At 47.9% G+C, this 15,885-nt stretch overlaps 1 protein-coding gene across 6 annotated transcripts in view; it reads right to left on the reverse strand.

Moving 5' to 3' along the window:
• Positions 1-15,885, reverse strand: part of sf3b2 (splicing factor 3b, subunit 2) — a 113,587-nt gene that overhangs the window by 73,298 nt on the left and 24,404 nt on the right. For all 6 annotated transcript variants that reach the window (XM_052045133.1, XM_052045131.1, XM_052045130.1 and 3 more), the window contains 8 exons: positions 15,282-15,367; positions 14,567-14,761; positions 11,388-11,537; positions 10,360-10,440; positions 7,675-7,902; positions 5,806-5,955; positions 2,007-2,096; positions 585-692 (listed from right to left, as the gene is read on the reverse strand). In XM_052045133.1, coding sequence (XP_051901093.1) covers positions 585-692; positions 2,007-2,096; positions 5,806-5,955; positions 7,675-7,902; positions 10,360-10,440; positions 11,388-11,537; positions 14,567-14,761; positions 15,282-15,367 — 1,088 coding nt within the window. The remainder of the gene's footprint in view (positions 1-584; positions 693-2,006; positions 2,097-5,805; positions 5,956-7,674; positions 7,903-10,359; positions 10,441-11,387; positions 11,538-14,566; positions 14,762-15,281; positions 15,368-15,885) is intronic.

Genomic DNA, 15,885 nt, shown 5'->3' on the forward strand with positions numbered 1-15,885 from the left:
TCCAACACATACTGACCTCAACACAAGCCAATACGGACCCACACCCATCCCAACACACCCCTTGGCCAATATAGACCAACCTGGATCTGCACATCGCACACATCCCAACACATCCACATCTGTACAACATGTGGCAACACAAGGCTCCATCTGTGCCAATACAAGGCAATATTGACCTACCCCCATACCAATCCAGGCCATCACACATCCAACATAGACCAACACCCATTCCCACATAAGCCACCACACATATCCCAACACATCCAATGTAGTCTCAAGCCCATCCCGACTTGGGTCACCATCTACCCCACACACCCCTACCCATCCCAACACGTGAACACACATGACAACATGAACCAACACAGGTTCAACACTTCACAAGGAGCCCATCATGTCATGTCCCATGTAGCTTGTTGGTCAATCACCTCCAAATCCATGGCCCCCTGGTTCCCAACCCTCCTACCCCTGGGGCACCCCCTTTACTTACTCCTCCAGCAGCCAAGTCACTGGCTTGTCACACCCACGAGCACAATGAACCACCCTGTGCATCCCCCATCCACGTGAGTCTCGTGTGATGGACGTACCTCTGGGATCGGAGAGTTTAGACCAGGAATTTTGAGGTTGGGGTACGATGGTGGTGGGCCATATCTCTGCATGGCAATCAACCACGGCGGAGGGACCTTGTGCGAGTTCTGAGGTAAAATAACCAAAGTTAGAACAATTCAACAACGGCCACTTATTGCAGAATCTTTAACGTAACAAAAGCTCCTGCAAAGTGACTTGTGGTATTGTGTAAAGTGATGTACAGTCAGGAGGAGATACTATGGCAGGTCGTTGGGACAGCACAGTGGGTAGGGCTGCTGCCTCTCAGCTCCGGAGACTCAGGTTCGATGCCGACCTCTGGCACTATCGGTGACGAATTTGCACGGTCTCCCTATGGCTGCCTGGGCTCCCTCCCACGTCCCAACGACGTGCAGGTTTGGTGCGTTAACCGGCCACTGTAAATTGCCCCGAGTGTGTCAGTGAGTGACAGAACCTGGGGAGTGTTGATGGGAATGTGGGGAGACCAAACTGGGATTAATCCAGGATTAACACGTGGGTGGGCTGATGGTTGGCATGGACTTGGTGGGCGACAGGTGGTGCATCTCGCAAAGAGATGGGGAAACTAGACAGCTGAAGGATGGTTTCTAATAATCCAGTGATGGAAATGTGACTGAGGGGCCAATTTAAGAATCTAAACAGGAGTTTGGAGGTATCAAGACAGACAAGGTTGGCTTCAGGCATGTCCAAAGTAGAGATGCATAAAATCAGGAGAGAATTGGAGCAGCACAGAGAACAAGGGATGAAAGAGGTTTCAGTGATCAGGCGAGTGAAGTCCACAGACGGATTTGAACAGAGGCAACAGAATTGAGAGATTTGGACAAGATGCACTACTTCAGATTGCACTACAATCTTTGTACCTTTCTGTTTTGCACTTGTCATTGTATTTATTGAGGCATTTATTATTACTGTTTACTCTGTGAGCAAGGAATTTCATTGCACCCTGGTGTCTAAGACGATAAACTGATTGGAGGTCTGAAAGTCCAAGGATTTCCACTGGTTCCAGTGACAAACTGCTACTACTGCTAACCTGGCTCTGTAACACCAGTGAGAAAGAAGGCAGGCAGTGAAACACCCTCCTGCTGTCCATTTTAATAGAGAGCTACAGGTCACACTGTTCACAAGGCAATTCTAGTAGGGGAGTTTGTTCCATCAGGAATTCTCTATCACACCCCCATCCGAATGCAAACTCCAGGAGCATCCATAACATTCCAGATTCACATCTTCCATCCTTTTAATGTGTCCTTCCAAATTTAGGATCTGTGTGACACATCTGGAGTCAGCCCCTATATCTATGCACATCTGCATATAGCTCTGGGGTTCACACTATGGGCGTCTTGAATGGTGAAATCTCCTATTCCAAAGCAAGGAGACGGAGTTCTCCTGAAACGAGGGAATTTACTTACAGCTCCCACCGGCATTCCGAGAGCTAGTCGCAGCTCATCCGACAGGTCTCCTGGCTTCTTCTCCTTGAGCCGGGTCTCAAACTCTTTTCCCTGTTGGGATGAGCAAAGAAACTGCGTTCAACAAACCAGGAGGGAGTAGCATAAACACAGACACACTCAACAGCTTAAAGCATCCAAATGCACTTCACACCAAGTAAAAAAAACGAGGTTCATCTAATAAGTTTCATAAACTGCAGGAGGTGCAGACGAGTTTAGGAAAAGAACTTCAGAGTCAGGACCCACACAGCTGAAGATGGTGTGATGGGGAAATCAGGGCAAGCTCAAGGTGCCAGAAATGGAGCAGAGAACTCTGAATGTCGTAGGTGATGGAGGTTAGAAGATAGACGCTACTTCATGAGACTAAAGAAATTTGGCATGTATTGGTATGGGTTTATTATTGTCACTTGTACCGAGGTACAGTGAAAAACTTGTCTTGCATACCAATTGTACAGGTCAACTCATTACACAGTGCAGTTACACTGAGTTAGTCCCCTTTGACCCTCACCAATTTTTATTGATGCACCATGGAAAGCATCCTATCCTGATACATCACGGCTTGGTACGGCAACTGCTCTGCCCGTGACAGCAAGAAACTGCGGAGAGTTGTGGACACAGCCCATCCATTACAGAAACCAGCCTCCCCTCCATGGGCTCTGTCTGCATTTCCCACTGCCTTGGGAAAGCAGCCAACATAATCAAAGACCCCATCCACTCCGGACATTCTCTCTTCTCCCCCCCCTTCCATCGGGCAGAAGATACAAAAGCCTGAAAGCATGTAACACCAGGCTCAAGAACAGCTTCTACCCTGCTATTATAAGACTATTGAACAGTCCCCTAGTACGATAAGATGGACTCTTGACCTCACAATCTACTTCGTCGTGGCCCTTGCACCTTATTGTCTGCCCACACTGCACTCTCTCTGTAACTGTAACACTATTCTGCATTCTGTTATTTTCCCTTGTACTACCTCGATGTACTCTTGTAATGAAATTTTTCCACTGTACCTCAATACATGACAATAATAAACCAATTTAGAAGTTGGTAGACGCAAAGAGTGATAGGTATTTGAACCCAAGGCCAAGAACAGCAAGCCAGGAGCCAATGGAGGTCAGCTAGCGACAGAGGGTGGTGGGTGAGAAGGACCCTGCAGGCGTTTCTGAATAATTCCGCTGGTAATCTGAGACCTCCTCTCCACAACCAAACCCCAATTGCTCGCTCACTTTAACCAGCTGCTTCGCAGCACAAGGAGTAGTCACTCAGCCCGTCGTACCAGTGCCAGCTTTTAGAGAGGGTCGCCCAATCAATCCTGGTCTCCTTCACAGCCTCTTTATCCAGTTACCATTGAATCCGCTCCCACCACCCTTCCAGGCAGCATATCCCGGATCACAACAGCGCGCTGCGGGTAAACATTCCCCTCTGGTTCTTTTGCTGATCACATTTAATCCTTAAACCTCCGGACACCGACCCTCCTGCATCAAGCCCTTATTTCCCACCTTCCCCACACCCCCCCATCCACACTTCAGTCCTGAGTCTACACTGGATGACAAAGTAATCCCATTCCCAGAACCCATTCTCCCCACATTCCCATTAACTCCTCCCAGATTCTACCCCTCAACTACACAACAGGGGCAATTTACAGCAGCTAGTTAACCTCCTCTTAGGGACATGGGAGAAAACTAGAGCACCCGGGAGAAATGCACACGGTCACAAGGAGAGCGTGCAAACTCCACGCAGACAGCGCCGGAGGTCAGGATTGAACCCGGGTCACTGGAACTGCAAGGCAGCTGCGTCACCCACATTGAACCTTTATTTTGTACCAATTTACAAGTGTAATTCTAAGTGACAGAGAGCGCAGCTTGGCTCTACAATGTATACAGTGCAAGACCCAGTAACTAGTGTGGAGATGGCACAGAAAGGGTGCAAATTCAGCAAGGCTTCTGCAATAAATTGATTAGCACTGCTATTAGACACTGATAACGTTAGTAGAGAAACCCGAGACGTCATAAATGTTTGTTGCATCGGCCATTATCCTCGCTGGCTCAGATTAGATTACATTGGATTAGCCTGCAGATACAAAGCAATCCTTTTATTACACAGTTCCGCTGGTCCACTTTGATGGTAAATGAAAGGTTTACAGAAACACCTTTCACCACCTCCGCTTCTGCACACCTGAGGAAATGCCTCCAAGTGTAGGCAGCGTATGAGGCGATGTAGCAGCATTGAGGTAATGACCAAAAAAATCTGTTTCATGCAATGTTTGAGGGGTAAACTTTAGCCCCAGGTCAACAGGACCTCAACCACCAGGTTGTCTTCTCTGGAAGAGGACCTCTACTAAGAATATAGGAGAAGGCCACTCAGCCCCTCAAGACTGCCACAACATTCAATATGATCATGGCTGATCTACGCTGGCCTCAACTCCTCTTGTGCCAGTTCCCCATAACACCTCAATTCCTTGATCTTTCAAGAATTTGTCTACCTACTTAAACACCTTGTGATGTTGATTCCACAGCCGTTTAGGGTGGAGAATTCAAGGTTCACTGCTCTCAGAAGAAAATTCTGCACATTTCAGTTTTAAATGTCACCCCTTTTATCTTGTAATCATGTCTCCTCACTTGAGTGCAAACATCTCAACATCTACCCTTATACGTTCGAATAAGATTACTATTTATTCTGTTAAACTCAGAGGAATATAGACCCAACTTAGTCACTCTTATCCTTGGAATCCCTTTTGAATTGCCTCCAGTGCTGGTATAACCCCTTTTATAAATAAGGGGACCAAAACGTCAAAGGTGATGAGGCTCCTCTGCCTCATGAGAGAATTCAAGTACAGGAGCAAGAATGCCTTGTTGGAATTGTACAGAATGCCTTGTTGGAATTGCACACAGCGGAGTGCTGTGTGCAATTCTGACCTCCCTATCTGAGGAAGGGTGTTCTTGCTATGGAGGGAGTGCAGCTGAGGTTCACCAGACTGATTCCTGCAATGGTAGGACTCATGAGTCAAGAGACTGGGACAACTGGACTTGCATTTACTAGAGTTGAGAAGAATGAGCAGGGACCTCGTAGGAACCTACAAAATTCTAATGGGACTGGACAGGCTGGATGCAGGAAAGATGTTCCCAAGGATGGGAGAGTCCAGGAGCAGGGGTCATGGTCTAAAGGGGAAGACACAAGAAGTTTCCTCTCTAAGAGAATGGTGAACCTGTGGAATTCTCTATACAAAAGGCATCTGAAGCCAGTCACTGTACAGGAAAGAGTTAGATACTGTTCCCAGGGCTAAAGCGATCAAGAGACATGGGGAGAAAGGAGGAAAGGGAACAGATTTTGATCAACAAATAATCTGCCGGAGGAACTCAGCAGATCGAGGAAAATCTGTTGGGGGTGGAGAGGAATTGTCGACATTTCCCTGGATGTCAAGACCCCAGATTTCGATGATAAGCCACGATGGTAATGAATGACAGAGCGCTCTCAAAGGGCCGAATGGCCAGTGTCCACACCCCAGAAATTCCCTCTTTCTATCCAACAGCAGGGTCTACAACATCCACGTCCCCAATTCCTCCAACCCCAACCGTGCTGTCCTCAGTGGTGATCGATGAGCTCATTCAGGATGGGCTCGGAATGGAACCTGGGCAAAAAAATTACTCACTAGCTCACTGATCCTCTTCCGCCACTCACCAATGCCGCGCCACCCCCCCCCCCCCCCCCCCCCAAAAACCAGAGACAGTGAACGTTGCAATAGGATAAAGCAATCTGTGCCACCCACCTCGTAATACAGGTCTCCATGGATGGTCAGTTTGGGCTTGGTCTGCCACTTGAAGAAGGCATCGTGCAGCTTCTGGTAGTCGATGTCTATTTTGCCCATTTTCGGGCGCACCTTCTCCCTCATCTTGGTCTTCATGGTCTTCTGCTCCTCCTGCAGGGACACGGCACACACTCAGTCAGAAACAGAGCTTTTGCACCCACCCCAGAGCAGAGGTCTGTAGCGAGAACTTTCTTACCCTATTCAAAATCTCCCTACCTACCATTTTCAAACCACACCCAATGGGAGCTGCCTTCCCTCAACAACATGGTGCTTCATCAGCACTGCCCCCTCTGATAGTGCCCCCTTTATCCATTGGGAGCATCAGTCTGGATTGAATCCACAACCTTCTGACTCAGGAGACACCAGAGACAGCAGGTGCTGGAATCTGGAGCAACAATCTGCTGGAGGAACTCAGCAGGTCGAGCAACATCTGTGGAGGGGTCGGGGAGCGGAGACACCAGACCTGATGCAGGGTCTCGACTTGAAAGGACGACAATTCCTTTCTCGCCCACAGATGCTGCTCGACCTGCTGAGTTCCTCCAGAGGATTGTTTGCTGCTTCCGACTCAGATGAGGGAGCTACTTACAGAGACACAATCGGCACCCAGCTCACTGGCATTTCCCCAGTATGGGTGTGTGGCTGTGCAAGGAGAGTTGGGTGCATGGTATCTGTCTCTACTTAGTGAAGTGGCAGTGAGAAGAGAGGGTCAATGTAATTGTCCTTACGTCAAGAATTTAACAATGTCAGCACTATGCCAAGAGCAAGGAAGCTCAGCCCCAAGTCTAGCAGCTCCCTGCAGTCCTGGCCCAACGCGCCGAGGTCTTCCTGTAAACACCCGGGCAACTCTGTGCAACCTATCCTGCCTTCGAAAGACCTTGCACCCGTCTATGGTGAGTGCACCCATCTCATCCCAAGAAACCACCGCCCTCTTCCCTCACTCCCACAAGCAAAACTTCAGACTGGGGAGAGGAAGTACAACCAAACACCAAGTGTCCTGTTCCTTACCAATGTTGTGATAGGACAGCTATTCAACCACAGGGTGTGCCACACTTTTTAAATATCTACCCCAGCCTCGTTAGACAGAGAACAACACACACACGAACACTAGCAAACTTCTGCAGATGTACTGTTGAAGGCATCCTGACTGGTTGCATCAGGGTCTGGTACAGCAATTTGTTATGCACAGGAATGTAAGAAGCTGCAGAGAGTAGTGGACTCTGCCCAATACATCACGGGCACATCCCTCCCCACCATCGGGAGTATCTACAGGAGATGTTGCCTTAAGAAGGCAACATCTATCAAAGTTCCACATCACCCGGGCCACACCATCTTCTCGCAGCTCCCATCGGGCAGGAGGTACAGAAGCCTGAAGTCCCACACCACCAGGTTCAGGAACAGCGACTTCCCTTCAACCATTCAGTTCTTGAACCAACCGGCACAACCCTAATCACTACAGTCTAGCAACACTATGACCATCTTGCACTTAAAATGGACTTTTTCCTAATTACATTCTTTCTTGTAAGCTGTTTAAGTTATGTCTAATTTATGTTTCTCTTGTGAATGTTGTGTCTAATGCTACGTGCCCGTAATGAAGTAATTTTTTTTAATGCACTTGTGCATATGACAATAAACTCAACTTCACACGCAAAACTTCAGACTGGGGAGACAAGGTACAACCAAACACCAAGTGCCCTGTTCCTTATCAGTTTTGAGTTAGAACAGCTATTCAACCACAGGGTACTTCGTGTTTTTTTAAACATCTGCACAGCCTCATTAGACAGATAACACCCCCACACACACACACCCCCACACACACACACAAGCCTTTACCTTCTCTTGCAATGCTTCTCGCATCTCCTGGATGCCAGTGCGTCGGATGAACTCTGGCAGCTCGAATGGGGGTTTCTCGATACCCCGCTTGCCCTGCAGATACTTGCGCTTGAAGCACCAGTGCCGGGGTACGGGCACCGAGTTGCGGGTGGCCTTCAGGTGGACGAGCAGCTTCGGGTCGTGCGCTGTGACATCGTGCATCTCCACCACGTCAGGTCTAGCCACCAGCTGCAGGTCAAGGGTTGGGTTAAGGGTGAGTGCAGGTTACAAGCAAATAGGAGCCACCCATCCCCAAATTAGCAGGAAAGGCACATTCACTGTTGCACCAAGACACAGGACTCGACTCAACTGCATCCTTCAGCATCTTTCCTGTGTCTAGCCCAGTCCTGTGTCCGAGCATGCCGGTGACTCTGTCCTTCCACTGTGTATCTTGTTCAAGGAATAGGAAATGGGGAGGCCATTCGGCCTCTCAAGCTTGTTCTGTAACTAATCCATTCATAAACACCCACGAATTAATCCACCCTGGTTACGTCATTAAATCTACCCAAATCAACCTCCAAGGACACCAATGGTAGGTTAATTGGCTGCTATAAAGTGCCCCAGGTACAGGTGGGTGGCAAGATAATCAGGGAGGAGGAAGAGGGAGAGTTGATGGACGCCAAGGAGAACAGATTACAGGGAAATAAGTAGGAGAATGTAATGATGGAAGTGTACTGAGAGCTATCACGGAATTGATGGTCCAAATTGGTGAGGCCAAATTGGCCAATCTTTCCACCTGGATTGGTGAGACATTGGTGAGGCCAAATTTGAAGTATTGTGCGCAGTTCTGGTCACCTAACTATAGGAAGGATATCAGTAAGATTGAAAGAGTGCAGAGGAGATTTACTAGAATGTTGCCGGGTCTTCAGGAGTTGAGTTACAGGGAAAGATTGAACAGGTTAGGGCTTTATTCCTTGGAGCGTAGAAGAATAAGGGGAGATTTGATAGAGGTTTACAAAACTATGAGGGGTATAGACAGAGTAAATGTGAGCAGGCTCTTTCCACCTAGATTAGGAGAGATAAGTACAACAGTACATGGCTTTAGGGTGAAAGGGGAAAGGTTTGGGGGGACCTCTTCACTCAGAGTGGTGGGAGTGTGGAATGGGCTGCCATCTGACATGGTAAATATGGGATAAATTGGATAGATAAATGGACGGGAGAGGTCTGAAAGGTTATGGACTGGGTGCAGGTAAGTGGGACTAGCAGAATAAGGTTTCGGAACAGACTAGAAGGGCCAAATGGCCTGTTTTCTGTGCTGTAGTGTTCTATGGTTCTAAATGACCTCAGGAGGTAGAAGCTGCCCAATTCCTCCTTTGGCAAGCTTGGGAAAGGGAAGACCCCCCACCCTGGGTCTGAAGACGTGCTTTCTGGCAGCACTCCTGAACACCTGGCTGTGATCTGTACTCCTCCACAAGAGGAAGCTGTCTCTCCCTCTGTTCCGAGAGGGTGCACATAGGGGAATGCTGAAAAGGACTAGAGTATCAGCCAGGGTAAAATCAAACCAATTGCAACCAGAAGAGACAGCTTATTGTTAACAGACCAGTAATGACATGGGTGCGTCAGAAGGTAAATAGTTAGAAGGTTAAATTAAACCTGTTGTATTTGAATGCATAAAGCCAAGTGATTTGATGCATCTGCCACCATTGTGGTCTGTTTGCAGGGTGTATGATGCAGTGTCGGTGATTAGAGACAAGATAGGGGAGCGTGGGGAAGGGGGGAGTTGCAACTTTAGCCTCAATAGTAAAGGATGAGATTAAAGCAAAACAGGATGCGAAATCAATTTGAGAGGAGTTATGGAAAAACAAAAACACTGGTAGGTGTAGTCTGTCCAGAATGGAACTGCACATAAACTGGGGAATTGGAGGAATAGGTAACAAGGGTTAATAGTCCTGGGAAGGCTCAGGTTTGCAAAACCAAACAGCAAAAGCTACTCACAAACTGGGAACATTGGCCTGAACCACATGACTCGGTGGCAGATGAACTCCATGGGAGGGTGAGTCACACTCAGTCTGTGCCCAGCCACAAATAGTCCAAACTCAAAGGGGACGCAGGTGTGCTTTAGGGAAACTAAAGCAATTTAATTCTTTTGGCCCAGTATGGGCTCTGGTGAATCTGTGCGGCACCACTTCCAGATCAATGCATCTTTCCAGAGGGTGGCCGGAACAGAAGGCAGTTACCCCAGGCAGGATATTGTCCAGCCCAGGGGCTGAGCTTGGCGAAGCTAAAACATTAGTGTCCACCTCCGAGATTCCACCGGGCTTCTACGTCACTTTGTGCACCCAACCACGAGTTTCGTTCATTAAAATATTTGAGGTTGTTCTTAGCTTCAAAGTGAAAGACTTCACGTTTAGCCACATTACATCTGCCACCAGCGCTTCACACAAACTCATTCAATGCAACTTTCCATCCCGATCTGCAGATTTTACTCTCCCTCCCAACCAGACCTTTATTTCGAACAGAAACAGCAATCAAAGTTGTTCAACACTGCTGTGTTTACGTTGGGCTATAGTCACCCACCGTCTACAACAGGCAGAGGGAGATACAGACTGCAATCGTACAGGGATCCAACCCACCGAGCACACAGCAGAGCAACCAGAACCATACAGGTCCGCCTGCCTGTCACACGCTCCGTGAAATGCCACATACCTGCTTCAGCTCAGCCACGCTCAAGCGATTCAACCTCCGCAGCTTCTTCTTAGACAGCTTGGGGAGCTCGTCCTTCTTCACCTAATGGACGAGAGTTACGCAGTGTCAGTTTACCATTCTCCCAAGGAGTTACACAGCACGGAAACAGGCCAGCGCATCCCAGACACCAGCCTCCCCTCGGACTCTGTCTTTACCTCTTGCTGTCTTGGTGAAGCAGCCAGCATAATCAAAGACCCCACCCACCCAGGGCATTCTCTCTTCTCTCCTCTTCCATCAGGTAGAAGATACAGGAGCCTGAGGGCACGTACCACCAGACTTAAGGACAGTTTCTACCCCACTGTGATAAGACTATTGAACGGTTCCCTTATACGATGAGATGGACTCTGACCTCACGATCTACCTTGTTGTGACCTTGCACCTTATTGCACTGCACTTTCTCTGTAGCTGTGACACTTTACTCTGTACTGTTATTGATCTTACCTGTACTACATCAATGCACTCTGTACTAACTCAATGTAACTGCACTGTGTAATGAATTGACCTGTACAATTGGTTTGCAAACAAGTTTTCCACTGCACCTCAGTACAAGTGACAATAGTAAACCAATACCGATAACTTGTCACCATCTACCCGAGCTAGTCCCATTTGCCCGCGTTTGGCCCACATCCCTCTAAACCTTTCCTATCCATCTAGCTACCCAAATGTCTTTTCAACGTTGCAGTTGTACCTGCCTCTACCATTTCCTCTGGCAGCTCGTTCCATATCGCCACCAAGTTGCCCCTCAGGTCCCCCTTAAGTCGTTCCCCTCTCACCTTCAATCTACCCCTCTAGTTCTAGACTTCCCTACCCTGGGAAAAAGACTTGTGACCCCCAAATGCTGGTCACTTCACTCCCTGCAATATCGCGGTGCTCCCCCTGCACTGTCCCTGTGACAGTTGGTTGGTCCTCGTGCCCTGAAGTAGGAACATTGGCCCGATCCACACAAGACGGTGGCAGATGAACTCCATGGGAGAGCGAGCCACACCTACCACATCATCGTCACTGTCCGCCTCTTCCTCATCATCACTGCTCCCCTTCTGCTCCGTTTCAAAACCCTTCTTTTTCAGCACCACCGTGGACTCCAGCTTATCAGTTCTGTCTGGCTCTTTGTCCTTGTCTTTCTTCACGTCATCTGTCAGCTGGAAATGGAGGGGAAAGAAGTCACATCACATCACATCATGTTGTAGTTGTACAAGTCGTTGGTGAGGCCGCACTCAGAGTACCGTGTACAGTTTTGGTCACCCTGTTGTAGGAAAGTCGTGGTTAAACTGGAAAGAGAGCAGAGATTTACGAGGATGTTGCCAGGACTCGAGGACCTGAGTTATAGGAAGAGATCGGCCAGGAAAGGTCTTTATTCCTTGGAACGTAGGAGAATGAGGGGTGACCTTATAGAAGTGTTTAAAGTTATGAGAGGCATGGATAAGGTGGACGGTAACAGTCTTTTCCCCAGGGTAGGGGAGTCCAAAACTGGGGGACACAGATTTAAGTTGAGAGGGGAAAGATTTAAAGGGGACCCGAGGGGCAATTTTTTCCATGCAGAGGGTGGTATGTGGAACGAGCTGCCAGAGGAAGTGGTTGAGAGGGGAGGGACCTGGAGGGATATGGACTGAACGCAGGAAATTGGGACGTTTGGTCGCCATGGTTGGCATGGACTGGTTGGGCCAAAGGGCCTGTTTCTGTGCTGTATTGCTCTATGACATAGATTAGACACAGAGAATACACTATCCCAGGGCAGTGCTGGCACAGGTTATCTACAGATTCAAGCTCTCTCCACAGTCTCAAACACTCAGGGACGGGACAGCACAGGTCAGTTACAGAGTAGAGCTCCCTCTGCATTGTCTCATCAAACATTCCCTCAGGTGCAGCTAACACAAACCTGGTTTAAGGGAATGCAGAACTGGAAGCTCAGTGGAAACCCTCCTGGTTAGAGGGCTTTCAGACAAGATAAAATTGGGATTAAAAGGAGAATGGGTTGGAAACACCATTTAAATAAACCAAGGAAGAATGAGGTGTTAGAATGGCCATCACTAGGCTAAACGAGAATAAAAACATTCACACCACACAAGTGTCAGGCAATGATGATATCCAGCCAGAGAAAATCCAGCTATCACCCCCTGACGTTCAATGGCATTACCACCACTGAATTCCCCACTGTTAATATCATGCGGGTTACCACTGGCCAGAAACTGACCTGGAGCAGCCATGTACACCGTGTGGCTACAAGAGCAGGTCAGAGGCTGGGGATCCTGTGGTGAGTAACTCGCCTCCGAACTCCCCAAAGCCTGTCCACCTTCTACAAGGCTTAAGTCAGGAGTGTGACAGAAGACTCTGCACTTGCCTGGGCGAGTACAGCTTCAACAAGAAGCCTGACACCATACAGGGCATAGTAGCCCACTTGACAGACACCCAACCCACAACCATTCACTCACACCACCACCGACGCACAGTAGCAGCAGTTTGTACCATCTACGAAGATGTACTGCAGCAGCTTATCAAGCCTCCTGAGACAGCGCCTTCCAAATTCCACAACTGCTACCTGCTGGAAGGACGAGGGCAGCAGGGGCACAGGGAACACCTCCTCCTGGGAGTTGCCCTCCAAGCTACACCCCATCCTGACTTGGGAACACATCGCCGTTCCTTCACCGTCGCTGGGTCAAAATCCTGGAGCCTTCTACCCAACAGGTATACCCACACCTCATGGTCTGCAGCAGTTTGAGGTGGCAGCTCACCAACACCTTCTCAGGGGCAACTAGTGATGGTCAATTAAATGCTGCCTCAGCCTGTGTGTCTGTGTATTTATTTTTAAATAGGGAGACAGAAGAGCAAATAGAGTCATAAAGACAGCACAGAAACAGGCCCTTCAGCCCACTGAGTCTGCTCCAATTTACACTAATCCCAATTCCATTCCATTCTATATACTCCCCGCAGATTCTACCATTCACCTACATAGTAGAGGCAATATGCAGTGGCCAATTAACTTACTGACCTTCTTAAGCAAACTTCTAACAAACGAGGACAGTAGAGGTAGAAGATTTCTGTTACCCCACCGTTAACGTCAGTCGGTATAAAATGGTATATAGAGCACAGGATTCCTAAACATTCAAAAGCTTTTCTGGCCAGTACATCGCAAACCCAACGTGAGTTTGGCAGGGAAGGGAGCGAACTCTGGACAGTTTATAGGGAAGGACCCTGGACAGGTGGAAGGTTGTATAGATAATTTGTGCTAATGATCACAGTTGGATTTAGCATAGTTATGGAAAAAGACAAAGAAAGAACAGCAGTAAAGAATCTAGACTGAAACAAGACCAACTTTGAGTCCTAGCAGTGTTCACCTGTGGACTTGATCCAACTACATTAAGGTGAGTCAGTCTCTGTGCAGTGGGAAGCAGATGAGATTTGATGGGCTCAGGGTAAACAGAAAAGATGGGGCTGGCCAAATCTAAAGTACAGAGGATAGGGCAGGCAAAAAAACAAAAAGGTTATGTCCAACTCAGAGCTTAATACAGCAGAAAGTAGAGGTGTGAAATTAATTGTAAAAAAATAGGAAAGCAAAAAAAAACACTGGCAAGTGAAAAGAAAAATCAAAGAAAACCCAGAAGTTGGTTTTTGCAAACATAAAAAAAGAGCAAGGAAAGAGTCCGTGTGTGTGGATATAATGAACATGTTGTGAAAGAAGTCCTAAGTTATATTCAGGAGAATTTATTTTGACCAGCACATAGATGGTGCAAGTTTCTTAATGAACGTACTGTGACCATCTTCACAAGACAGGGGTACAATACCGACACTGTGGTTGAGGAGAACGAGCAAGTAAAGTAAAAGAGGAAGTATCATCTCTGAAAATTGGTAAATCACCTGGCCTGTATAAAATATATTCCACATCTTTAAAAAGAAAGCAGGAAACTGTGAAGGGTCTAATGGCAATTTTTCATTCCTCTCTGACTGCAGGATCAGTGCAGAAGGATGAGAGTTCTATACTGCACCACAGCTTAAAAAGGGAGGGAAGCATAAGCCATGTAATTACAGACCAATAAGTTCAGTGATGAGAAAATTATTGGAATCTATTCTAAAGGATAGTGTAAACTTTCGTTCAGAAAGGCACAGATTAACCAAGGATAGCCGGCTTGGATCTGTAAAGGGAAGGTCATGTTTGGACAAGTTGACTACTTACCCTGAAGGACTCGAATATCCTCTTGAAGTAGATGAAGTTGGCATCAAAGACTTCGGGCTCCTCAGTTACGTACTCCACCTCGACATCTGTGCCTGTGTCCATCACTTCCACCTTCTCCGGCTTCTTCTGAACCCCGTTCTCCTCACTCCGTCCTGTCTTCTTTTTCTTCTTTCTGTTTCTGCGTTTCCGATTTTTCTGAAAAAACGGAAGAGAACTCATCTGCTCCATCCCCTCAAACCTCGACGGACACTGGAAGGACGTGGCAGATATAGTGCCTTGTACCAGATCCCGAAGTGCTTCACAGCCAGTGAAGTACTTTCAGAGATCTGCTTACTTTTGCAATATAGGAAACACAGCTCCCAACTTGTGCAGAGGAAGATCCCATAAACTATTTCATCGATGCGGGTCGAGTTGGTTGACCAACTCCATTGGTGTCTCACCACCTCCCTGCTGATAGTGTGGCACTACCTCGGAACTAAACGTGACTGCCGACCTGGATGCTTGTCAGGTCTCTGGAGGGAAACCAGTCCATGCCCCCTTTACGTCTCGGGAAAGGATATGGGGTTGGGCATCGGCAGAGTAAGTGCCAGATGGGAAGAGATGGAGGAAAGTTCCACCAGTGGAAGTGCCTGTGACACGTTAATCCACAGGCCTGAGCCAAGGATGGCAGGGGTTTGGGGCAGAGCGAGGAAGGCACTCTCGAGCTGCAACAAACCTCTTTCTTCGACAGTGACGATGTAAGCTCTTCATCTTCCGTGTCGGCTGGGGTTAGAGTGGCTCCGACTGCTGCATCCACCTCGTCTGTGGAGACACAAGCAGCAATGCTAGAACCCTTTGGTTCATCAATGATACCGGACAACAGCTCTGACTCAGCCTTGTGCTTGTAGCAGAGCCCTTCACCACAGAACTGTAAAACTCAGTGGGAACTTAGCCCAACAAACTGCATTTGTGTGCATTATCTTATCAAGATCGAGAAGCCAGATCTTGCAGCCACTGCACTGACCCATCCAACACCCAACACAATCAAGGCACAAACAATGGGGATTAGGTGCAGAGTTAAGTTCCCTTGGCAGTTCTGTCAAACATTCCGAGGAGGTGGTTCAAACAAAAAGTAGTGTTTAAATGCAAAACATGAGAAACAGGGTCCTTTCCAGACCCTCGAGCCTGCTCTGACATTAAACAAGGTTACGGCTGATCTTTTACCTCTCCCCAGCCCCACATCCTTCCATTCCACTAATATCCAAAAAGCTGATGAGCTCAGCTTGAATTAACTCAGTGACTAAGCAGCCATAGCTCTTCAGGGTATAGAAAATTCCACA

Source organism: Pristis pectinata, chromosome 38 (genome assembly GCF_009764475.1).
Source record: "Pristis pectinata isolate sPriPec2 chromosome 38, sPriPec2.1.pri, whole genome shotgun sequence".
In the NCBI taxonomy this organism is placed as follows: Eukaryota; Metazoa; Chordata; class Chondrichthyes; order Rhinopristiformes; family Pristidae; genus Pristis; species Pristis pectinata.